General features: G+C 45.9%; 2 protein-coding genes across 2 annotated transcripts; one reads left to right on the forward strand and one right to left on the reverse strand.

Annotated features, from left to right (window-relative positions):
* Positions 1-1,566: 1,566 nt before the first annotated feature.
* SCTR (secretin receptor) lies at positions 1,567-16,390 on the forward strand. Its single transcript, XM_042827218.1, is given in 14 exon segments — positions 1,567-1,592; positions 1,594-1,786; positions 4,379-4,502; positions 6,295-6,405; positions 9,335-9,438; positions 9,726-9,823; positions 10,558-10,690; positions 11,416-11,536; positions 11,628-11,688; positions 12,212-12,281; positions 14,047-14,138; positions 14,234-14,372; positions 14,551-14,592; positions 15,593-16,390. Coding segments are annotated over 14 exon segments (1,491 nt in total). The 3' UTR covers positions 15,770-16,390.
* Positions 16,391-19,764: 3,374 nt separating this feature from the next.
* Positions 19,765-22,840, reverse strand: TMEM37 (transmembrane protein 37). The gene is made up of 2 exons (XM_042827434.1): positions 22,787-22,840; positions 19,765-22,222 (listed from the first exon to the last, which is right to left on the reverse strand). Exons 1-2 carry the CDS (start codon positions 22,805-22,807, stop codon positions 21,650-21,652), a joined length of 594 nt encoding a protein of 197 aa, XP_042683368.1. The 5' UTR covers positions 22,808-22,840; the 3' UTR covers positions 19,765-21,649.
* Positions 22,841-24,854: the final 2,014 nt, after the last annotated feature.

The raw sequence follows: 24,854 nt of genomic DNA on the forward strand, positions 1-24,854 counted from the left end.
CAGACTGCTGCAACCACATTGCTTGGCTGCCTCTCAGACCCCCTTTTAAAAACTTGTTTAACCCTTCGACCAGTTTTAACCAAATTTTGTGAGCAAGCAGACTTCTTATGCAAAAGTTCCTACAAGTTTTGTGTGGACAGTGGGAAGGAATGCAGAAATAGTGGCCCTTTGCAAAGGAAATGCTGAGCATGTGGTAACTTTCTGTTGTGTTGCCCACTGGGCAGCTGTTGGGCAGGACAGCTATAGCGTGGTGGTTCTTGCCCAGTTCCTAACCTGGGGACACTAAGGGAGATGAGGGTAGCATGTAGGAGAAACAGAGAGCATTGCAATTTGGCTGCCTTAGGGAGCACATGTAGGCATGAGCTGAAATTACTGTGGTCAGAGCAGACATGGGAAGGGCACCATGCTCTTTAGGAAACCCTTATTCCTCCATTATGCTGCTTAGGGGGGTGGCTTGCTCAACACAGTGACTGGATTTTCAGTGCACAGTAACAAGCAAAGTATGTCATAGTCACAGTCAGTGTATTGGCAGGAAGATCCAGAGCACTCCCTGCAACCTGGGAGCACTTCATCACATTTAACTTGTGCCTAGGTGATGGGAGATGGCAAATCAGAAAAGGTAACAAAAGTTGTTTTGAGACATTTCCCCATAGCTGAGGTTTGCAGCTGACTGAGGCTGAGCACTGCTGCACAGAACAAAGTTTGGCTCTTCTTGAGGCCATGCTCATTACTGTGCTAGAAGGAGACATGTCAAGCCAAGGCTCAGCTCACAGCCAAGGTAAGCAGAATTTTGCAATAGTTTTGCTAAAGAAACAAAACCTGTGAAAATAAAGTGTGGCCAGTTGAGAGGGAAGGGGACTGCTCAGGTACACGTATAGGGAAGCTGAAGTCTACATCCCACCACAAAGTACCACAAGGATACAGACGCAGTGGCACCTTGCATTCCATAGCATCAGGACCAAATGCAGATAGGCTGATTCTCTGGATGATATATAAGAGGGTGGAGTGGAGCATTTAGAGTCCTCTTCAAGAAGAAGGTGTGGAAGAACCAGGTCCTCCTGCCCTTTCCCTCATGCCTAACCCCAAGCCCTAGCTCACCTCCAGCCCCCCAGTTTCCCCACAGCAACTTCTGCCACCCTTCAATCACCACTGCTGAGTGCTGCATGCTGGCTGTGGGAGGCATGTGCAGAGCTGCTGGCAGCCAGAGCAGCACAGCCAGCCTGGATCGCATTCCTCAAACCCCGTTTCCCAGCAGGGCACTTATTCCAGGGCTGGGTCCTCCCCTGGCTGCGTTCTACACTAATGACTATTTCCCCTTGATAAATTACCCTCGCCATCGTGGGGTTGACATCTTACACTGGAGCCCTGCTTGGTCCCTTATCATGGGAGCATGAGGAATGATCGTTCCCCACCGACACCCATCAATAGCAGTGAGTAAAAGCCAGGAAGGCAGGCAGACGATAGCAGGAACATGCTCCACAGAGGTGCTGTTATTCTTGGGACAGGAGGCTGCTGCAGAGGAGGAGGAGAGCTCGGAGGGTGGATGGGGGGGTCCTGTCACTGCTGATGCTGGCTGGGGTTCTGCAGCTGAAGCATTGGCTCAGGATGGTCAAAGCTGGGAAAGGAAAAAGCGAGGAGGGAAAGGGACAAAGTGAGGGGAGCTGAGAGGCAGGCAGGAGAGCAGAGACAGCCCGGTGATCTCTGGTGCATGAGGGATGCGGGAAGCGGGCTTTGGCTGAACATGTGGACCATCTCGGTGATCATCTTCGGGATTTCAGCTGTTCTGGTAGGTGCTTGGAGCTATTTATTCCTGATTGCATGGAATAATGTTGAATGAATAAATGCACCTCTATCCCATGAAGTCGCCGTGTCTTTCCTTTAAAGGTCTGTGTGTAAGCTGGTATTTATTTATTTTTATTCTTGCTTCTGCTGCTTCCCACACTAATTGACAGCATTCAGACAGCCAGATGCTGGCTGCCTCTGTTTCCCCAGCTGTATAAAGGGGAAAGTGTTACTGCTTTGGTAAACTCAGGAGGGAATCTCCTCAGGGGAAATGCCCACCATTGCTAATGCCTCCCCTTATTGGGGCTGAAGGAATATCAAATGATATTTGTCCCACACACGTTGGATTTTCCTTTTGGCTTTTCCCATTTTCTGGGAATTAATGTGCAGATTGCTGCTGTGCTCCAGTCACCCAACACCATCAGAAACACAGCTGAACGTGGAGTGTCATCTCTGAGTGCTGTTCAGGTGCTTTCCAATTCTGAAAAGCACAGAAAATTGAGTCCAAAATCTGTCCACCCAGTTGTGAGAAGTTAGGAGACAAACCCCCAGTCTGTATAAAGAATCACTGCTGCATTGGCAAAATAGCTCTTTGTCCCAGCAGGGAGCTGCCTCGCTCTCTGATAAAACCTGCCTACATGTTTTAATTGCACTGGAAATGCAGATTGCATTGCTTTCATTGTGTTTTGTACTAAAACATCAACTGTGCTGGTTTTCTTGCCATTTGGGTTTCTTATTTTTAGGTACCACCAAAAGGCTCTGTAAATGGATGTCTTTATTCAGGGTGCTGCTGAGAGCACCTCCTTCAGCTCGCTCTCTTTCCAGTCCTTCAGAATACAAATTTTGTTTATGGCATACAGCCTGGCATCCTTTGTTTTCCCTTAAGCCACTTGTGAAGCTTGGACCACTTATTTTCAAATTAAACTGTGTGGAAATTCAGTGGATGCAAATAATCTTTGTATTGAATAGCATTTAGATCCACTCCTTCACAGGTTAAGAAATGCACTTTGAACATTGAGTTAGAACAACTATTTCTGCTTGGAATGGATTTTATGTGATTAGATTTCTTTTGGCATCTTAAATTTTCTTTGATGAAATAAGAAGTGTAGCTAACACGATGACTAACATTTGTTTTACATGTGCTTATACTGCAACGAGCCACCCTCATGGAGACCAAGCCAGTTCTGTTGATCTTTTTAAATGTTCAACACTTCAACACTATGGTTTTTAACACATTTCCAAGGTAGCTTCTGGAAATAATGCAACAGAAGTCAGCTTCAGGTCTGAACAGTTGCATTTGTTCTAGTGTGTGATGAAAACATTAATTGCTTTACTATTGGTAAACAAATGTTCAGCAACAGAGAGTGATAAATAATGTTTAAATCATCTGTCAGTGCTTAGAAATGATCAAATTCAGCCTTCAGCCAACAACAGAAACAGCTAAATGCAGTTACATTTCCTTGGATGTGTTACTCCATTTGGACGTCTCTCGTTTTTTTCCAGGATCGAAGGGATTTAATGCTTTTAAATCCTGGTACCAGAGAACAGTTTATTTAACCTGAATTCTTTGCACAAACAATTCAAGAAAATTCATTTCATTATGCAAAAAAAAAGATTTATTTTAGTTTTATTTATTTCATAGCTCACAAGGAGCTATGCAATTTGTCATAATGGGAACCTGGGTGTAGCCAATATTTTCATTGTTTAAAATGATGGAAACAGCCAAAAGTGGTGCAAGTAGATTTTCCTGCTCACTGGGGACCAAGCAGGTCTGTTACAAATGGGAATCAGGCTATCATGTTGTGTGGGAGGATTTGTTATCATTGAGCATACTGCAAGGTGAAAGGACTGGGATCTTGTCCTAAAAATCACCTTACAACTATTTTCAATACATGCCATTTTAATGGCAGATAGCTGTTTTGTACATTAATTTTGGCTCAGCTGCATGTAACATAAACTGCACATTCAGTGACTACATCAGGACTGAGTTAAGACTTATGTTTTAACCCTTCCTTGTGAGAAAGGAGGATGGGGAAGGAGGTCTGTGAAAGAATGAGCTCAGGATGATTTACAATCAGTTCTCTTGCAAGAAATCTCAGTGAAGTGCTGCTGTTGGCTTCGCTCCTACAGTTCCATGATCGGTGGCAGGGGAACAGGCTTGGGTGGCCTGCAGCCAGTGGACATATTTGGGCTGGTTGTGCAAGTGAATGTCACCTAGGAAAATGAACTGTGAAGGTCTGTGGTTTAACACTGCCAGAAGTGGCTGATTAAGTACTCCAGGAAGGTCCAGCAGTGCCCTGAATGTTTCTGCAGTCCTTACGAGGATCACCTTGCTCAGGCACTTTGTTTAGCAGAGTAACAGGCTCATTTCTCTCAATAACAACGTCAACAAATGGGAGAAAGCAGGAACTGAGTCTGTACTTGCCTACTGCTATCAGAAAAGAGCAGACTTAATTAAGAAAATTGACAGCATTTCAAGGAAATATTGCCCACAACCAATTGACTGCATCAGATGGAGAGTAGGAGCATAAGGAAGACAAGCCGTGCTAAGTAAGTTTTAAGAGGAAAAGTAATTCTGCTGCTTTTATGTTTTCAGATCAGGGCTGTCCCTCCTGTCTGCGACCTCCTGAGTGTCTTGAAAAAGGAGGAAGAAAACTGTGCTGAGATTTTGTCCCTGGAGGCAAGGAACAGGACGACTGAAAATGATCTCCTAAGCTCAGGTGAAGGTGGGTGAATGTGCAAGGTGAAAGCTGTTCTTGAGTCGGGTGGGTAGCTCAATACCCCCATGTTCCTCCAATAGGAGGCACACAAGCAGTTATTTAACTTGCCTGTGATTGGAGAGTTAGCTCTGGCAGCAGCTGGGTCGGCAGCCCCAGGTAGCACTCAGGATCAGGATGGAGGCAACAGATGTTGTATCTGATTAGCCATCACCGCTGGGGGTGGGTTTGTGTCATCCATAATCTTGCAGACTGAACTGATCCTGAATGACTTCTGTAAACCATGAGGTGGCAAGATCCTCATCAGCACGAGAAGTGACGGTGCTCCATGAGTCGTGCTCTGTGAAGGGTTTGGAGCAAGACATGAGGCTTTTGCTTAGTTTCAAAGCCTTCCTCTCTAGCTGAGGGTGTTAAGACACATGATAGTTTCGCTGTTGCCTGGCCCACAGGCAGGACTCAAAGGGAAGATCATAGCATATTTTTTAGCTTGCATTTTTCTCTGTGTTATCCATCCCTGTGATCCATGCAGACTGATGGGTGTGAGCTCTGCCTTGGGGCGTGATGATAGTGGAGTACTCAGAGGAGTTTGGCAGATATTCCAAAATGCAGATCTGTCTCATTGCATATAAAAGAGACTTAATCTAGTTTTCAGTTGTATCCAAATCTTGAGCATCCTCTTCGGTATTTCAATACCCCCTCCCTAGATCCACACAGAAAGAAGCTAAATGAACAGGACTGTGTTATATCTATGAGAATGCGTTTCCAATGGCCATCAAAATAGCTCTTTAAACTGTTGTGCAAAGGGGACGAAACAGGGCACTGTGGTGTGAGTTCAGGGCTACCCATGTAGCAGAAAGCATTGAACTGAAAATGGGCAGAGTGACTCAGCCCGTGTATGTCACCGTAACTCTGCAAACACACCTTCTCCTGGCAGAGAAACTCCCCCAAAATAAACAAGGACAGGGTACACAGCTGTCCTCACGTAATGGTTTCTGAAGAGAGAGCACAGGAATTTCCTTCTGCTGGTCTTTATTCAATGAGGGTCTGTTACCTTGGTGAATTATAAAATAATGGTTTTATTACAGGAAATAATGCTTTTAGTCTGCAGATTTCTTCATCCTTTAATTATCTGCATGTCTGAGTTCTGCGTGGAGATAATCCTGCAGGACTTTAATCTAAAGAAGAAGAATAAAGCTCTGGGGACCCTGTGGCTGTCCTCAGTGTACCACACAGGGAAAGAGAGCAGCTTTGCCCAGTATAATTCTGAAGCTGTTTAAACTGTTTGTCAGGTTGTGCTTCTTTGTGTTTACACAAGGATTATGCAAAGAAAACATCAGGCTGATTCAAAGTGGGAGCTTTAGAAAAGTTGAAATGTGATCTAAATATTTCACCTCTGCTTTCCTTTATCTTTCCAGCACCATTCAATAGTTCCCAAACTGGGAGGACAGGGAGCAGAGGAGGTCCTGATGTAAGGCTCAACACAGCCCAGTTTGCTCTGTGTCTGGCTCTCAGAGACCAGAATGGGATGCTGGGGTTGGTCTGAAACCAGAAGGACCTGCTCTGTCCCATCCAGTTCTCAGCACTACCCAGAAGGACTCGCTCTGTCTCACTCAGCAGAGCATCCCTGTTACCATAGCTTCTTTAGCCCTTGGGTGATGCTGCACTGTGCTTTGCTGAGGGAGGTGGTATGGTGCTTCATTTCTGGGAGATGCTGCATGATGTTTCATTGGTGTGTAATATTGTATGGTGTCTCATTGCTGGGAGAAGTTCCATGGCGTGTTGTTGTTGCCCCCAGGCAGATGTGCTGGGATGTGGGATAACATGAGCTGCTGGCCTTCGTCTGCTGTGGGATACACTGTCAGTGCTCACTGCCCCAAATTCTTCCAGATGCTGACTGGGAAACAAGGTAACACTAAAAGTACACTGAGTGTTTTTTGTTCAATGTGGTGTTGAGAGAGATGTCACCCTCAGATCTGAACTTGAAGGAAATTCTGTCCTTTTAAAGCCGGATGGCCACCTAGCAGCTCCATTTCCATCACTAAGCTAAAGGTGAGAAAGTAGTAAGATGTTGCAAGAGTTTGTTTTTCTTAGTCAGTCAAAGAAAAGTGGAGGAAATAAATGCTGTCATGTAAAGCAGCTTTTTCACTTAATTTCTTAAGGGAAGGGAGCTTTCTTCAGTCAGTCTGTCTTTTCTTCCAAATAACTCTGGCTGGTCTCAACCAAGCTTGACGAGAGCGAAAGTTCGCACAGCATTAAGTTTATGCAAGCTTTGGCAGAAACAACCAGCCAGGTAGGGGGAAAGGTCCTCTTTTGTGCCTCCCTCAAGAGGAAATCTGCTCTGGGGTTCACCTGTTAGCTGTGACAGTCTCCATACAAAGAAGTGGCAAAAGTGCACAGAACTCAGGTTTCATGATCCCCATGGCTCACCAAACTCCTTGCTCAAAAAGAGATGGGCTCAAGCAACTATTTTTTTTTTTTTTAATGTATTTTTCAGTTAGAAACCAAGTGAAATTTATTCTCAGTACAGTACAGTACAGTAATCGCAAGCCAGTAAGTAGTAGTTTCTACCTGCTTTCTGCTCATTTCTGCTTTTGAACAATGTCTGAGAAATGTGCTTCCATTTCTCTCTGTGAGTTAATGATTCAAATCAGGAGAGGTCGGCTTTAGTTATAGAATGTGAATTAATGAGGTCCAGTGCTTACAGAAAAGCAGGCATTGATTTTGTGGAAGGAGAAACAGGAGACAACATATCAGATTGTCTAATAAGGATTAGATAACTAGGAGGATAAGCATTTAGCACTCTAAATAAAATCAGGCACAAACTGTTTGCATCGAAAGAAATACCACGCTGCTTTCTGTACATACAGACAGCAGCTACCCACTGAATCCTGTCATCTTGCATAGGGACAGAGGAAACACTATACAAAGTCACAGTCTTCTCTCGGGCACGTGCTCACAAATCTCCAGCACAGCAATAGTGAGCCTTAAATGTGTACAGTGCAATCCGTGCTGGTGCAGCCACTAGAGGGATCCGCTCCCTGCCTCTGCCCAAGCAGCCAGAATCGGCTTGGGAGGAAAACAGGAATTTGGACATCCAAAGGTCATAGCTACATGTTAAATGAGCATTGCATTATCTTGGAGACAGATAGGCTAACAGCTTTAAACTTTAGTTGCTCTCCTGACTGAGAAGCTGAGAGCTGAGCTACTTCTGATAAGCATTAATCAAAGTGACAGCATTCAAAACAGAAGTTCTCCAAGCTGAGCAGTCCCAGCATTCTCATATAAGTTCTCCTGTGTCTTGCTCATCTTTGTGGCCCCATGAAGACAGAACAGTGGGGAGAGATGTTTGGGAGAGCTCTTTCTCTTGCTTTTGTTGTTGCTGTATACTGCAGCAGAATACAAAAAACCTGTTTGAAAACAATCCTGGCCTTTCCAGTGATCTTAAGCTGGAACAAGATGTTCATAAAAGCGAGTAGTAGTGTCAGTACTGTACTAATTGTGTCAGTACTGACACACCCTGAGCTCTTCCCACATGGAGATCTCAGCATGTTTGCAGTGCTTTGCAGTTGTACAGAGGTGGGTGCAAAGCAAGTGAGGGCACGTTCTCAGGTCACCAGGATTAGTTAGGCAGCAGGAGCCCCTGACTGTCCTGACAGCCCCAGCAGGGCTCCAAAAAACATAAACCACTGTCAGACAACACTGTGTGCATATCTCCCTCTGTTCTCTGAACACTGCAGGGATGTTTTGCAGAAACTGGATGCCTCAGAGTCCCTGTGGCTAGTTGTGTACACAAAAATAGACTTTCAAAGTGTCTTCTGTCAAGATTTCCACTAAGAAGGGCTGCCGATTTCAGGTTTTCATTCCAAACAGCGGTGAAACAGGACACTGTAAAGGGTGTCTCCTACTGGACAGATGCATGTGATTAGGACAGCAGGCAGTGGTGTTATGTCTTTGTGAAAGCTTCTCTTCAGCCTATAGCCTATACCTGCATGGTAGGGCCATTCTCTGCCAGTGAGATCACGAGATGTTTAGGGCAGGACTGCCTGCTTCCACGATTAGCGCAGGACATGAATGTGAGCACATTCACACCTGTCCTGCTTAACCATGTGCATCTTGGTGGCTCAAGTCACACTTGACTTGGGGAGTTGGATGCCCAAATAGGTGAGAAAACTGCCCTCTACAGACATCTGTCTGAAAATGAGATGAATTCTGCGAAAGCCTCTTTTTCTCCATGGACTGAGAAGACACGAAGGACTCAATGAACCTAAGTGTTTTCCTTTCCGAAGTCTAACTTAACTGAGTTAGCCTAGCCTCTGATTTCCATTAAGTGCAAGATGATGCCTGGATCTGACAGTGAGGGCAAGCTTTTTGCTTTCCATTTAAATCCTATCAATAAAAACTGTGCTGGTCTAACATTTTGCATTCTTTTCAGACTGTGACAAAACATGGTGCAAACCTGAGTTGGGAACATCTGAGTAATTTGTATGGAATATGAATCCGTGATTGAACAAATCGTATGTTTGCTGATCTTGGAACGCTGGCCAAGAAACACCAGATGTACTGAACAGTATTATTTATGTTGCAATTAATAAAAACACATCCATCACAGTCATCCCTGAGTTGGCAAACAATATTATGACCCACACAAACACACTGGGCAAGTATCAACATAATCAGCTCAGCTGCATTTCACCTCCAGCTATGCAGAGATCACTGCCTGGGGAGAAAGTGTTCCATTGCTCTTGGAGCAACCCTACTCATTTGTGACTGACTAACAAAGGTACAATTTAAAATGGTTACACCTGGTTTTGCCTTTTTTTGTTGTTAACACACAGGTTTTGTGTATCGAAACTGCACCAGCGAAGGTTGGTCCCATCCATATCCAAGACCAGATATTGCTTGTGGCTACAATGTCAATGACACAACAAACGAGGCGAGAGTGAGTCTGAGTGCCTGTGATCTAGCATTGCTTCTTTAGAGCCCTGGGGGAGGGATGTGCTCAATCTGATAAATAGAGACTGAATAATGTGATTTACCCCAGGCAGGGTTGTGTATAGGTTTTCTTCAGCACCAATGTTTCTTCAAAGGCTCACTGAGATTAAAACTTCAGCAGCTGATTTTACAAGAAAATCTACTTGTTAAGAAACCAGGGCAGCCTTCTCTTGCTACGGGCTGATTTCTAACAGATGATCAAAGGTGAAGATGAGAATATCTGTTCCCCTGCAGCGCTCCTATTTCATGACTCTGAAGACCATGTACACCGTTGGGTACTGCACCTCCCTGGTGACGCTGACAATTGCCTTGGTGGTCCTGGCCTCTTTAAGGTGAGGAGAAGCATCACTGGTTGGGTTTGATCAGGACCTCTGGTCATCTCAGCAAACACAGACACTTCTGGTGTCTTTCACAGCAAGTTAAACATTGTAAATATTTCTGAAAAGCTTCACATAAATCGGTGATAGGAATGAGCTGAGTTCTGTTTCCCCAAAAAATGTGAGAGATTTTCTTCATATTATGTTCTCCTGCCTTCTCCAAAATGTAGCTGAACATAGTTTGCAGGCTGAGGTTTGCACCACTTCCATGATAAGATTTTGCCATGTGTCAGTGTCCCTGGGCAGGCTCTCTTTCCTCCTGCTGCTCTTCTCCTCACTGGAGACTAAAACTTTGCTCTAAACACCGCTGTGTTGAATTCTGGGAAAGCATTGCATGTTTACAGCAGTGACCTGACAGACAGCTTATCTTAATGCATCTTTATAACCTGGAATTTGCACTTTAGTCCTTATTCAGTGACCAGTACGCTAGACCAAGCGTATTGGCATGAAATCCTAGTTCTTCTAGCAGTGTTTGCCTTTTTTTAGTACCTGAGTGGAGCAGATGTGACTTTAGCTTTTTAAGGCCTTCTTTAGGGTGTCCTTCTTTGGAAATGCACAAATCTTCTTTCCAGAGACAAAAAAAAGTTGTGTTTTAATTTCTCAGCTCAGCATTAAAAAACTGACATGCGTTGTCTAGGAATATTATTTCACAGGAATGTTACTTCATAGGAGTTCTGTCTTTGTTACAGGAGACTTCGCTGTACGAGGAACTACATCCACATGCATCTCTTCACATCGTTCATTTTGCGAGCCTCATCAAATTTCATCAAAGATAATGTTTTGTTTTCCTCTGAAGACACAAACTACTGTGAGGCATACACGGTAACCCTCTGCCTTCCAGCTTGCTCCATGCTTCAGCCTCCCAGCAGGATCTCATCTGTAGTTAGCATGCAGGGAAGGAAATCTCTGTCCTAGCTTTCTATTTATCATACTGAGAGAGGTATGAGGATGATAAAGGAGCCCAAGCTGGAGCAAACACACAGAAACTCAGGCGTGCTTTCTCATGGCTACAGATGCCCATTTGTAGGTATCTATGATCCCACCAAGTATTGGAGCAGAGGGCATCCAAGTTGCTCAGAAGTAGATGTCTGCATTCATCTGCTGGCCAGCAGTGACTGGTGTCCACAGAAGGCACCCAGTGTTCAGTACATGGACACAGAGGCACATAAATATGGCTGCCACGGCCTGTAAACATGAGATAAACCAGGGTGGAGATTCTTACATGAATCATAGATCCTGGTAAATGGTGCTCAGAGGGAAAATAGGAGAACACATTAAATATTGCTGACTTGTACTACAGTTTGAGAGCTGTTAATAAGATGCAAGTTTGCAGCCTCAGGTTCTGGAAAAGAATCACATAAATTTGGAAACTTTTTTTCCTCTTCTTTTAATTGGCAACAAAATATCTTGAAGATATTTGGGATCAGGGCCTTGGAAAACATGTTCAATGCTTTAAACTTTCTTGAAAACAGATACAAATGACAGAAAAAGTTAATTACCCTCTGTTTCCTCAGGCTGGCTGTAAGCTTACCATGGTCTTCTTTCAGTACTGCATCATGTCTAACTACAGCTGGCTCCTTGTGGAGGGACTGTACCTCCACTCTCTCCTGGTCATTTCCTTCTTCTCAGAAAAGAAGTTCCTTTGGTGGTTCATCACCCTTGGATGGGGTAATGGTTCTCCTTTTAGTAAGAATAATTGTCAGTCTTTTCTGCCTTTGGGGTGGATTTGTGGAGCAGTGACTGGCTTTTTCAATTGCAGGTGCCCCAACTATCTTTGTTGCTGCTTGGGCAACCGCAAGACAGCTCAGTGAAAATATTGGGTAAGCTGCTTGGAAAGGGCCAAGTTGTGCAGATTGCTGTGGGGATTTCTTGCTCATTCCACACCACTGGCAGCCAAGCAAATCAATTGCCACTTAATTGTGGTGCACAACTGGATCAAAGCACAGGGGAAGAGGAAAAGTCCAGCTAAGCAAGCTGAGAGACTCAAATTTCATTTGAGCATTTCTAGGGGTGGGAGATGACTTTCAAGTATGTATTCATCTTGTAAAGTTTGAAACACCTGCACTTGATCAGTGAAGCTTTGTTCTTTTCTCCCTTGCAAAGTTTTGGAAAGTTTTGAAGCAGGAAAAACATCCTGCTTTAAGAGCAGGATATACTTCTTGTCCAGTGCAGGTGGACAGTTTTCTGCTTTCCCAAAAATGCTGTACCAGATAGGTGGGAACAGGAAATTCATATTGTAGAAGAGGAAGTAGGGACCTACCCGAAGTGCAATACAGACCAAATCCCTTTGAAAACAGACCAGTGTTTTGATAACCGAATGCACCTTCTCTTCTATTTTTGCAGGTGTTGGGACATTAACACAAATGCCAATACCTGGTGGATCATTAGAGGCCCTGTAGTTCTGTCTATTTTTGTAAGTCTTTTCTGGAACAAGCACATTCAAACTGTATTTTCAAATATTGTCAAGTTAGACATCATCTACTCAACATACTTCAGAAGTGTGTTAATGAACCAGTCTTAGACATGTGCCTGAACTGGTGTGACACATGAATTACTGCTTAAGCAACTTCTGCACAGCAGGTATTAGTCAATGACCAATGCCCTGAAGCCAAGTTGCAAGGGAACGCTAGAGCGTCCTCCCAAGAAGCAAGAGCCTGAAGATCAGGTTTCCACATCCTGTTGATTTCATATGAACTTGGCTGGCTTGTGGAAGCTTGTTTTGGACTGTTTCAAGGAAGGCTTTGGAGGAGAAACCGAGATGCTATACATTCCAGTACAATAGCTTTTCTGTCTCCTGGTCACTGCCCCTTTTAGCAAAGCCAAAAACAACTTGCCTGACACACGATCATTAACTTTTGTTTTCAGCAATGAAAGCAGCTCACAGGTTTCACACACTGTAGGTCAGTAGACAGCAATTAAACTGTTAAGGCATTACTCACTGAAATGAGATATAGGCATTGAAAACCAGTGTGAACCTGCTGGGTGAAAGGCAGAGCTGATGTAAAGAACACTTTGGCACAAATAATACTTTACGTCTATAGTGTGAGCAATTGCTTGTGCTCACCTTTGTAGCTTCGGGTACCGAGGCCCTGGAACTGCTGCTTGGAGATAGTTGTTCATCCAAGTGTGGTGCCCTGGGGGTCTGCAATGATTAATGTAAAGCTGCAGTAGAGGAAGGTGAGAGCTGCTAGTCTAGCAGCCTTCTGGCACTCCAAGCCAGAATCCAGAGGTTTGTGGAGGTTTCCATGTTGCCAGCAGGCGCCATTATGTTTTCAAAACATAAACTGCAACTCTTGCACATTCACAGAAACCCAAGTCAGAGGTGGTGGGTTCAACCCTGGGCTCATTTACCACTAAGCAGTCCTTTCACCCTCACAAAAGCTGCGGAGCACACAGGGATTCAGGGTCAACGAAGCCCTGGCATTCATTTTTCCTAATGACTGCAAGGTGAAACCCCAGTCCTCGTTCATCTCTGAGAGTTCACCTCCATCTCCTCGAAGCCCTAATCTGCCTCAGGCGGAGCCATCTGCATGCTCCTGCCTGCTCACCTAGCAGAGGCTTTTCTCAAGCCCATAAGCCACATAGGCAAACAAACAGCCAGACCTTGAGAATTCAGATCTAATCTCTTTATTCCTCTTGGCACACGGTCCTTAGCAGTTCAAAGGGCAGAAAATCAACACTGATAAGCTCCTTTGTGCTCCCTGACTAATGAGTGTTACTGCGCTACTCACTGGCAATTCCTTCCAGGGGGAATCCTCCTATTCCCAGCAGATTGTCATCAGTAAAAAGCTGATACGGCTGAGATCTGATCTTCTGAGTTTAAAAAAAAAAACAAAAACACCAACAAACAACACCACAGAATCCTCAGGCCTGAACCCCATTTATCTCAACACCCCCACTGTATTTCCCTGCCTTTCCTTCGTGGACACAGCTAGCAAACACTAGGGAAGCCCCTAGAGGCCGGGAAGGCTGGGAGACGTGAGACAGGGATGGACACAGTGACAGCTACTAATTCTACATGTCAGCCCCAGCCCCTCCATTCTCCCTGCTCAACTACAACCCAGTGGCTCTGCTGAGGCCTGGCAGCTGCGTTTGTAGTCATGGGACATTACTGTTGGCTTGATTTTTTAGTAATATCTTTCATTTTCTTCTTCTATTTTTTTTTTTTTTTCCTCCAGGTTAATTTCATTCTCTTTGTCGACATTTTAAGGATCTTGATGAGGAAGCTCAGCTCACCTGAAGGACGGAGCAGCGATTTCAACCAGTACAAGTTAGTGCTGCACACTGCGACTTTATACCATGTCAGCCCTCCTTGGCTCCTTCTGCCCCTTCTACACCAGCTTTCCCCTTTGTTTCTACTCTCAGGAGACTTGCCAAGTCAACACTTCTCCTCATCCCACTCTTTGGGGTTCACTACATCATCTTTGCTTTCTTCCCCGAAGACGCAAGTAGTGGCACAATGGAAATCCAGCTGTTTTTTGAGTTGGCTCTTGGATCATTCCAGGTAATATTTGACATGCTACTCTTTTTAAGGCAGTAAGAGGAATAACGTGAAGCTCTGCACAGAACAGAGTCCTAGTGGCAACAACAAGCTGCCTGATTTCCTTTCAGATATCTCCTCCAAATTTAAAAGCGGAAACTGCAGTTCTAATTCTGTGACCACAGTTCTTTTTATCTTTCAGGGTTTTGTCGTGGCTGTACTTTATTGTTTTCTTAACGGTGAGGTGAGTTTTGTATAAATAACATTCTTTTCTGTTGCTCAAGTATATCTCATGAATTAGTAGGATATGTTCCCCCATGAGTTACACATTTTATTTGAGGATTTTCTTCCCAGATACTTAACATCACCCCCAAAATGCCTCCCAGGCAAACCTAGGTCATCATATGCCAGATGCAAACTTCACTGCTTAACTACTGCAGCCCTTTCCTAAACCAGATGGCATTATTACCATCTGGCAGTACAAGATGGCAGTACTACCCCACACACTGTCACACTGAAAATCAGAGCCCAGTCCTCATGTATGATGTCATCATCTGTCATACCATGTGTTTTCTCTGCTTGAACCTTGGGGAAGGAATTCAGAAAAAGCTGTATCAGGTCTAGATTTATTAGGACTCTCACAAAGCAAAGCCTTCGGAAGATGACTGTTGCCTTTGTTGATGCATAATTCCCAGCTCCTGGTGCTGGTAGAGGCAGGGGAAAATGTCATCCAGATCTGGGAGATCCAGAGGTTAGTGGAGGGGAATTGAAAAACCAAACTGTTAGTGTCTAGAAGGTCGGAAGGAAAAGTCTCTTTGAAAGGAACGAGGCTTGAAATGCTTTGAATGGTGCTTTAACAGGGTTTCAGAAAAAGTGGCTCAGAAAAGATAATCTGCACTTATTTTTTACCCTTAGTGTCAAAACGTCCTGTTTTGTAAATTATACAAGAATCCTTGACAAATCCAAACCAGACACTTAACTAAGGCCAGCTAGTCTCGGTAAACAGCTTCACCAATAATTAAACAGAAAAACAGGTTGACAGAAAATCACGTATCTACAGCAGCATTATCTCCAGAAGTGACAAGACACAGGCCCTGCCCTCGTCCCTTAAATGCGGCTTACATAAACAAATCCAGACCTTGCCAAAGGTGACAGTCTCTCCCTTTTCTGTTACACTGCTCTTCTTGGTGCAGGGCTCCAAGGTAAACCAGCCAAACCAAGCATTTTGTGGTCTTTCTACCTAGGTTCAGCTGGAAGTTCAGAGAAAATGGAGACAGTGGCACTTAAACAAACACCTGCGTCAGCAGCTCAGCACCTCAGCGAGTAACGGAGGAAGCGGCCTAACTCAAGAGATGCAGGTGACCAAAGTGAGTCCACCAAAGGACAGGAAGGCAACTCCCCAAAGATCAAGCATGCTTTAACACTGCATTCTTAAGGGACACCTCCATGCTCAGATACATGTGGTTAAACCTCATGGACTGTGCTGGGAGCCTTGTGTATATATCCCACAGTGCGACTTGGCTGTAGAACAGCACTTCTTGAAGCACATCTGTTTGTCTATATCCTGTGTAGCACCAGAGTTACTTTGCAAGGCAAAATGGGCCAAAACGTTATTCTCTTATTTGGGTTTCTGACCATAGTCATTTATGTTTCTGTCCATACTGATATTTTTAAGTTACTATTTGTACCTTAAATGTAGCTCCTTGTTTTCTGTGTGGCTCCCTTCCAATCCTAGGCCAGGCTGGTGGGTTTCAGATGTTTTGCCCTTCTTCCGCTGTTGAAGCTAGAAAGATATTCAGCTTTGCAAGATGGTAGTTACAAACCATTCTTTGACAAAGCCCATGGGTTTGATATGCAAGCCAATTTACACCTAGAATTTACCAGAGTCCCAAGTCCTTCAGTTGTGGTGGACAGTGACAGACACAGTGAATACAAACCACAGTCAGGCTTTTGCTTCAGCTGTGACTGCATGTGCATTGCGTGGGTACATTCCAGTGATGGAGTTTTCTTCCTTTGTCTAACAATGGAGATCTCAAAAATAACAGTGGTCCAGAAAAACCAGTGGTTTTTTTATACAATTGTGATTTTTTTTTTTTTTTTAATTTTTTTTTTTTTTTAAGATAGAAGGAGCTATTTTAGCAAAGACCAAGAATGGCCATGAAAATTGCCCTTGTTTGAACCTCAAAAAGATAAAAGAATTCAGCTACCAATGCAGTCAGGTCTGCTATTTGTTTCTGTATCTTTACCCCTTTGAGGCAGTCCTTACCAGGCATTCCTTGAGGGCAAAGATGAATGAGCGAAATTCCATCTGTCACTTTCTCCCTGCTGGTGGTCACACATAAGACATCATCAAAACAGACACAGCTCTGCCAAGTGCTGACAAGAGGCATTCCCCAACTGCTTTGCCAAAACAGGTCACCTGCATCAATGGGAGAGCCGGGTGTCCTCAAAAGCAGAAGGGAAAAAAAAAAAAAGAATCAAATATAAAGGGGTGAACTGGTTTCCAGGAATTAATTTTAAGCTTGAAAACAGCAAGGATTTGTGTCAACTTTGTCCTTTAAAACTCAGACAAAATGAGTGGAAGGAACAGCAGAAACTAGATCAGTCCTGTGAGTGAGAAGTGAGACCCCACTTAAAGGTAAAAGCTCCTGCTTCTCACTGACTTTCTGAAGTCAAGTAAACCCTTCTAGTTCTGAGGCTTTTACTCAGTCCCAGGTCATTTTCTAAGACAGATGTGTCCAAAAAGGGACAACCATTAGCCTTATTTTCTGACTAGCCCAGAAAAGCTGCAATATGACCAAGCAGAGTGAAACAACCTCTACATTCCCTGTCTGAGAATTGAATATTTGCAACTCAAGCCAGAGCAGCTGCTTGTTTTAAACATAAGTGCCGTCTTCTGGAGTGAAGAAATACATATCCAGAGATCTAATCAGGTGTAATTTTGCAGTTCTGATGCAATTATTTGCTATCCTAGAGCCTGGCCCAGCAGTGATGGCACAAGGTTGGATGGAGATGGAGAACTGCATCTCCATAAAACCTCACTGATATCAGCTGGTGTTGGCAGTCCTCAGAGCTTTGGGAAGAGCAGATCCATAATGGCAGGAGCCAGAAGCGGGTGGCCCCATCCCTGGCACTGCATAGTAGGTGGTGGCACCTCACCAACCTTCTGCATGGACAACGTAAAAGTATTCTCCCCTACTGGGGATCTCTGTGATGAGCCGCACTAATAGATGAGTGGTAATGGTCTTAAGTTGTACCAGAGAATCTCAAAGTCGGTTATTAGGAAAACTTTCTTCTCAGAAAGAATGGTGATGCACTGGCACAGGCTGCCCAGGGAGGTGGTGGAGTGACTGACCCAGCAGGTGTTCAAGAACCATGAAGATGTGGCACTGAGGAATGTGGTCAGTGAGCATAGTGGGAGTGTGTGAAATGCTATAATGTGATAGAAAGCACAGCAATAACAGTAGGTTGGCAGTCTTAGGCTGCAGCCAGTGGGGACAAACCCAAATGCAGCAGCAGCAAAAACAAACGAAGAAAAATTAGCTTACCTCTAGAAGACCTTTAGTAGGCAGGGATCTACAGCAAAATACCCTCACCTTTGCTGCCAACCCTTAAATGAAGGGATAAGAAGGATCCTGGCTCCACCCCTTCTGGTCACTCAGTGCACTGCTTGCACCTGAGCTCCCCTGGGTTGGCCCTGCAATCCCACCAGGTGCTCAATCACTGCTTCAAGCTGTGACTTAGCATTTCTGCTACAATGGGTCAGCAGTTGGACTGGGTGATTTTAGAGGTCTCTTCCACATTCCATAATTCTATGAACAGGAAAGAAGAGACACTGATCTATGGGATCTCTGAGATGACTGCACATAAATGAACAGTAACAGGGAAGTAAATTTCAGTGAGCAATGCAAAAACCAAGAGATAAAAACCACCATTTGGGTTCAGAGCACAAAGACTCCAGCTTCAATGCCCTGAAATTACCAACACAAAGGCTGAGCATGAACTCCATATTCTGCATTCACTGATTTTCCCCTTCTCAATACTTGCTCCTCAGTATTCAGTGCACAGAAGGCATTTGTTATCAGCGTGCCCTCTTTCAGGCAAGCAGTTTAACATCCTCCTAGGATGCTGGTGCAAAGCCTGTAACAACTTCTGGCTATTCACTCCAAGTCACTCAAGAGGCTGTGCAGCACCACAGGCAGCAGCTCCTTCAGCCCTAACAGCAGCACAGTGAAATGTAAGGCTGAATTTAAGAGGAAGCGATTGATGATTCTTTTTTTTCCTCCCAACACAGCAACAAGGAAGTTCCCAACAGAACTGTCAGAAGCCAAAAAGCAGTACTGCTTTGCAGTGAGTTGCACAATGTTTCGCTGAGCACTGAGGGAGCTGCAGTGAACTGTTTCAGAAGAGGGGTTGTGCCAGTTCACAGGGGTTGGAGCCCTGGCTGGAAAACAAGTGAAACCACATGAAGGAGACAGGTTAGAAGGGCCTCTACCTACTCAGCACTGGGAAGGGAAATTCAGGCAAGGGTTCTCCAGAGAACACAAAGCCAAACAATGCTCAGCCCACAAACCAGGCATCCCTCAACGCACAGCCCACAGAGCTGATGTGGGCTGAAAATAAAAGTGGCACTAGCAGTCCAGGATACATTCCTAGCTGGTATGGCTTAGACCATCATTTCTTCATTCTTATCTGCTAGCAACTTTTTGTGCACAAGTTTCCAATTAAAATTGGAAACACAGAAAGTCAGAACAGCTCATTAAAAGGAGGCAGTGTTCATTGCTTTGCTTTTAAGAGATACTAAACCTTACAAGATAAATCAATGGCCTCTCCCATCAGGACAGCACCAGGTGATAATTAACTTGCTTGAGATTATACAAAGCAATGCAGTGATGATGCTGGAAACTTATATTCCTTGCATTTAGCTAAACCTATTAGCACTGCAAACCTTAAATAAAACCTGTGTGAATACATCTGTACTCAGTTACCACTTCTCTGGGCCAAATGAGCACAGCTGGAGAAAGAAGGAGGATGCTCTAGACACAGGGTGCGGTGTGGGAAAAGGGAAACAGAGGACACAGGAAGGAGCTCTTTAGCTGGTAAACATACCACATGCAGCAGGAAGTCATTCAGGCCTGTGAGGTTATCTCTGTCTCCCACAAAACACAGCCAACCTCTCCTCGTTTCATAATACAAGCAAGCAGGCTGCGTGGGTTGGTGTTTGAGACGGAGGGGAATGGAAAGGGGTGTTCAATGGCTGTGCAGCCACATCTCCTTCTGGGAAAGCATCAGGCTGATATGTTTCCTGAGTAAACACACAGAACTGTACCTGGATGCTACATTAGCCCTGCTCACCCCTCCCAGCCCTTAAACCTGCATTCCAACCTCTAGCTATAAAGAGGGAATGACAATTCCATTATTTCAAAGACATTTATTAAACAAAATTCAGGATTATTGCTCAGCACTTCCACAGGCTTCAGAAAATGAACAGTCACCAACTGCTCTGCAGGTTCCTGTGTGTAAGGACAGCTGTGAGACAATCAGCCCTGTTTCGTAGCGTTTTGCCACCAAAATGCACATTCACCCTGCACTGCTAAGTCAAGCAGTATTATACAAAAACAGTCAGAAAAAAAAGTTTTGGTATTTTCCCTTGAGGATTCCTACCCCCAACAAAAGAGCTCTTCTGCAGGGAGCAGAGGACATCTTCAAATCACTCTCAATTGCAAAAAGTCTTGCAAGAACATAAAGGCCAATTGACATTTCTCCCCCTATGAGGCAGAAGGCACCAGCTGGGGCACACTTCACCCTTCCCCAGGACCAGGGCTGCAGGCAGCGTCCCACAGACAGTTCAGTTCTAATAGCAAATGCCACCAGGAAGGCATTCAGTGAGGACACACCCAGGATTCTGGACAGGGGGGGATTATCCTGCCCAGCACAGGCACCCCAGAACTGGTGCACAGTGACTTCAGCCATTCAGCCACCCCATAACCACGGGGTGCAGCCACCTGGGACTCGATCTTGCCAACTCTGGGGCAAGAACCCAGAAGAAGTCCTAAGGCTTGAGACTGCTTACAAACAGTTCCAACTCAAAGCTGCTCATTTGTGCCTCCCATGGCCTTCCTGCTGTAATGTTTTTGTCTCAGGTATAAAATTGGGTTCAATTGCATGGAAAGTAAGAATCTTGCTCAACAGCTATCAAACTACAGAGATGAAAACACATAGAATCACTTGTCCTAAAATGAAATACAAGCTGTTCTAGCAGCAGATACAGAAGTCATTCAATCAGAGCCCCTCAAATACTCTGAGCACATTTATCTCAGAATCAACAGCAGTGTACTTGGGAAGGGCTGAATGCATTTGGAGCAAAAAACCGATGAGGTCTTTTGCTGAGGTCTTCATCAGACAACATGGGGAACTTCAAAGCTGCAGAAGTTTCAGGGATTAACTGGGGCACTGGCAGGGAGCAACCAGCCTCCATGGACTTCCACCAGCTGCGGCAGGCCAGAGCTCCTCTAATCATCTCTTCCTCCAAGGTTAATCAAGGGCTTGTTCCGACCAGGAGGACCTACAGTTCTCTCTGCCCAGAAGAAATGTGATAGAAGACTCGCCTAGAGGATGAGCTCATTGCATATCGAGTCTGATGATTGAAACATCCCAGCAAAGTGGTGTATGACAGGACGTGACCTGCCCAGCCACAGTGCCCACCCAACCAGGGAGTTAGAAAAGAACCCAGGATGAGCAAAGTCCCATCACAGCAAACTATATATGGGGCTGTGGGGTGGCCACCAATCTATAGATAGGACAGATGCAAGGAATGCAGCAGCATGCAACATGGGATCAGATTGAGGTCTGCACGCCTTCTCTTTCAGAATAGAAAAGAAGGAGCAGGACCCAGCAAAGATTTTCAGTAAGCTGTGCCAGTACGCACAGCCAGGCACAAGCACATCCCTGAGATATAACAAAGCCATGAGGTACACTGGAGTTGGATCACATGTGAGCTCCAGAGTGTGGGGAAAAGTCCAGCAGTACTGCACCACAGCAGCACAGGCTGGGTAAGGCCCAGGGCTGTGCCCGCCGGTGTAGGCTACAGCCTGCTGTCCTCGGCATGCTCAGTGGAGGTTTCCTCCTCTGTTCACCCTTCCAGAGAGCCACGTGCCGCCGGCAGCCAGCCCTAGTCCGTGCCTGCCATGCTGCTCATGCAACGTAAGGCACCGTGTCCTTTTCAAACTTCATTAGGCTCCCTTTTCTTCCAGTCTAATTGGCAAAGCTGATTATGCAATGGCAGAGCATACCCTTTGCACCTAAATCTTCCCTGCCCCGTTTCGGGGGTGCGTTATGCTGTTGATGTGGAGCCCGCTGATCCCATTGAGGAAGAAGAGGAAGGCGGCAATGAACTCACACCAGTACGTCAGCGTGAAGCCTGTGAAGGTGAGATGATCCTTCATGAGGATCAGGAAGCTCAGAACCCCAGTGGCTGACAGTAGAAACGAGACGAGGATGAGCACCGAGCCCATGGACCACTTCCTTCTTGAGCTAGCATCTTCGCAGACTTGGGAGACCATGAGGAGCTCCAGGCCGAAGATAGCCACGGCCACTGCGGAGGACACCGTGCTGCGGATGAGGATCATGCCCACATTGAGTCCTTCCACATGGGCCAGGCGCAGATCAGTGACACACCGTGGGGCGCTGTCATTGCCGATGGCACAGAAGTGCCACAGGCCAAAGAGCTCTCCCTTTGTCAAGAGCCAGCGGCCGTCACAGACAGAGATGGATGAGAGGACCACAGCGATGGCCAAGCACAGGATGATCAGGCTCCGGATGAAGGTCTCAAAGAAAGCTTTCTGGGGCCTCCTGTGTGCCAGCAGCCTCTGTGCCTGAGGGGGAGGAAGGGAAGGAGCAAAATGAGAGTTATGAGAGCTGCATTAAGCTGAAATGAGGCCAGAAGGATGAAGTTCAGGAATTTATAGGAATGATGCCAGTGGTCAAAGTGCCATAGGTTGGCCACACCATGCCACAACGTAGTGACAGGTTGCACCTACGGCATAAGAAGGCGACGCTGCCTTCAGGCTCCCTGGCATCATCAGGGGTGCTTGCATGCCAGGACCCAGCTTTGCATGGCTTGTCCCACACTGAGCTGCCTCCTAGCAGGACTGGGTGAGCAAAGAGCCCCCAGGAGGACAGAGGATGATGGCTGGGAGCTGGCAGCTCTAAGCCTGGCTCTGCACCCCCGGGTTTGGGGCTCTGCTCTAGAACATTGCACACTGAATCCCACCAAGGGTGTCCACGGTGCCGCTGAAGATCCCAAGCAGCCCCATCAACGGGAACCAGTACCGACAACGGGGAAACCCGAGAAGTCCGCCCGGAGCAAGAGCCCCCCGTCGGGGCAACGAGTACCGCACCCTGGCGGCCCCTCCCGCCTTCCCCCCGCCCGGCCGTACCTGCGCCCCGATGGCCGTCATGCTGCCGGCACAGCTCGCCGCCAAGCCGCTGGGGCGGGCTGCGGCCGCGGCTCTTTATGGCCCCGGGGGCGGTGAGCTGCCCGCCCGCTCCGCCACGCCCGCGGGGCCGGGGCGCCCTCCAAGCCCTCCCGCGGCTGAGTCAGCGCGGCAGCGGCGGGCGGAGCTCAGCTCAGCGCTCCGGGACCTCGGATCCGGGCTGTGCCCCGCGTCCCCGCTCGGAGAGCCTCTCCACGCGCAACCTGGGGCTGTGCTCGCTCTTATCAGATTCCGGTGCACTTCTCGTTACCTGTCTCCACCTGTGCTGTCAGCAAAAAGGCTCTGCTCGTAAAGTTTTATGCCCCGGTTCTTTTTCTTACGCGTGGTTTGTTATCTTCTGAATTACCGATCCCTTTCTGCAGCAGTAGCACCAGCTGTGCCCGCTCCATGGGTGTAGGAGTGTCTCTGCCCGCAGCCCTGCTCCAGGTCCTTGCTGGGGCAAGCCAGCCGTCCTGTGCTGATGGTCTGCATGCAGACTGATGGCGGTTGGACACAGGCAATAGGTATCTCTCGCTGCTGGGATTTGGCTTGGGCTGTTTCCTGGAGCATTATTTCTAGTATTTTTTCTTCTAGAGAAAGGCATTCTGAAAAACATGTTTACGTTGGGTTTTGCAGTTCACATTTTAATGATAATTCTGACCTCTTGTCCTACAAAAGCTTTTACTTACTTGTTTCTCTTCCAAGCCATGTACATAATTGCATTATATTTTTATCAAACTCTGCTTTGGGATTTTCTTTTTCTGCAACACGTGGTGGATTTGTGCAGGGTCTGCTGTTAAAGCTTCCTATGTGGCCTTGCGCTCTGTGCCAGTTTTTGCTTCCTGAACTTGTTTCCAAGCGAAGCTGATGCTTGCTATGTCCCTTTCATTTCATGTTCACCATGAGTGTGCTATTTGTTATACAAGTTGAACAGTATTTCCACAGCTGCACTGACTACACTTGCTGGTACAGTTGCTGTTGTATTTCCAGCTTTAGAGTTCTAGATTTAACAATACTTACTGTGGTTTGGAATCTCACATAGGCTGTGCTGTTTCATAGGGCCTGAATTTTGGGTGGTCCATTCTGGAGCCTGAAGTTGGACTCAGTGACCCTTATGGGCCCCTCTGACTCAGGACATTGCATGCTTTGCTGCACAAAATGGACAAACCCTGCTTGCACATGAGGGTGCAGCCAGACAGAATGCATCCACACTCAGTGGCAAAAACCTCATAGGCCTGATGCTTCTGTACCATAGGTTCTGCAAAGCACTTGGACTCCTAATTAACAAAATAATTAAGTGTAGATCTAACTTTAACACTTGTGTTTTCCTAATGGCTTCAGCCACCTATTCTGTGATGAGAGGCGCTTCCTGCTGAGCAAGGGCACGTCAGGGAGCAGCAGCGGGAAGGCACACGTGAGTAAACATGTGCATCAGCTCTGCAGAAGGAGGAACTTACAGTGACTATTTTGGAAACCAAAATGCTCCATTGCACGCTTGGGTTCCTGAGCAGACACAAAGTTACGTGCCGTGCTGGTTCAGCAGGGAAAAGGACAGGCTGGAGGTGGCATTTGTGCAAACCCAAAGTCAGTTTCAAGTCCTGCCTTTAATTTGGTTTCCCCCAAATACAAACTGCAAACCAGAAATTGCAATGCAATTAACACTGGGATGTAATTCGTCCTTTTGGATTCGCTCTTTGCAGAAGTTGCCAAAGGAGGACGCAGATAATAGTGGTGTGTTAATTAGTTACCAGCAGTGTCTCTCCTTGTTGCTGGGCCGGAGATTCCTGCTGGTAGAGATGTGGGATTTATAAACCTGCCGGAACCGCACATCTTTCTCACACAGAACAAATTTCCCCTTGGAACAAAGGGAACCAATTCTACTTTCTGCCTTTTCCAGATAAAACATCAGGGCTGCTCAAAAGACAGATTGTGGGAAAGTGTCTCAGGACGATTATTTTGGAAAGCTCTGTATGAAAAGTGCTTTACAATAACAAGAGATCTATGCCTAAAAAGGAAAAAACAAGAAATTGAT

This window comes from Centrocercus urophasianus, unplaced genomic scaffold, assembly GCF_019232065.1.
Source record: "Centrocercus urophasianus isolate 14NV4802_14NV808 unplaced genomic scaffold, USGS_Curo_1.0 seq_28, whole genome shotgun sequence".
Lineage (NCBI taxonomy): Eukaryota > Metazoa > Chordata > Aves > Galliformes > Phasianidae > Centrocercus > Centrocercus urophasianus.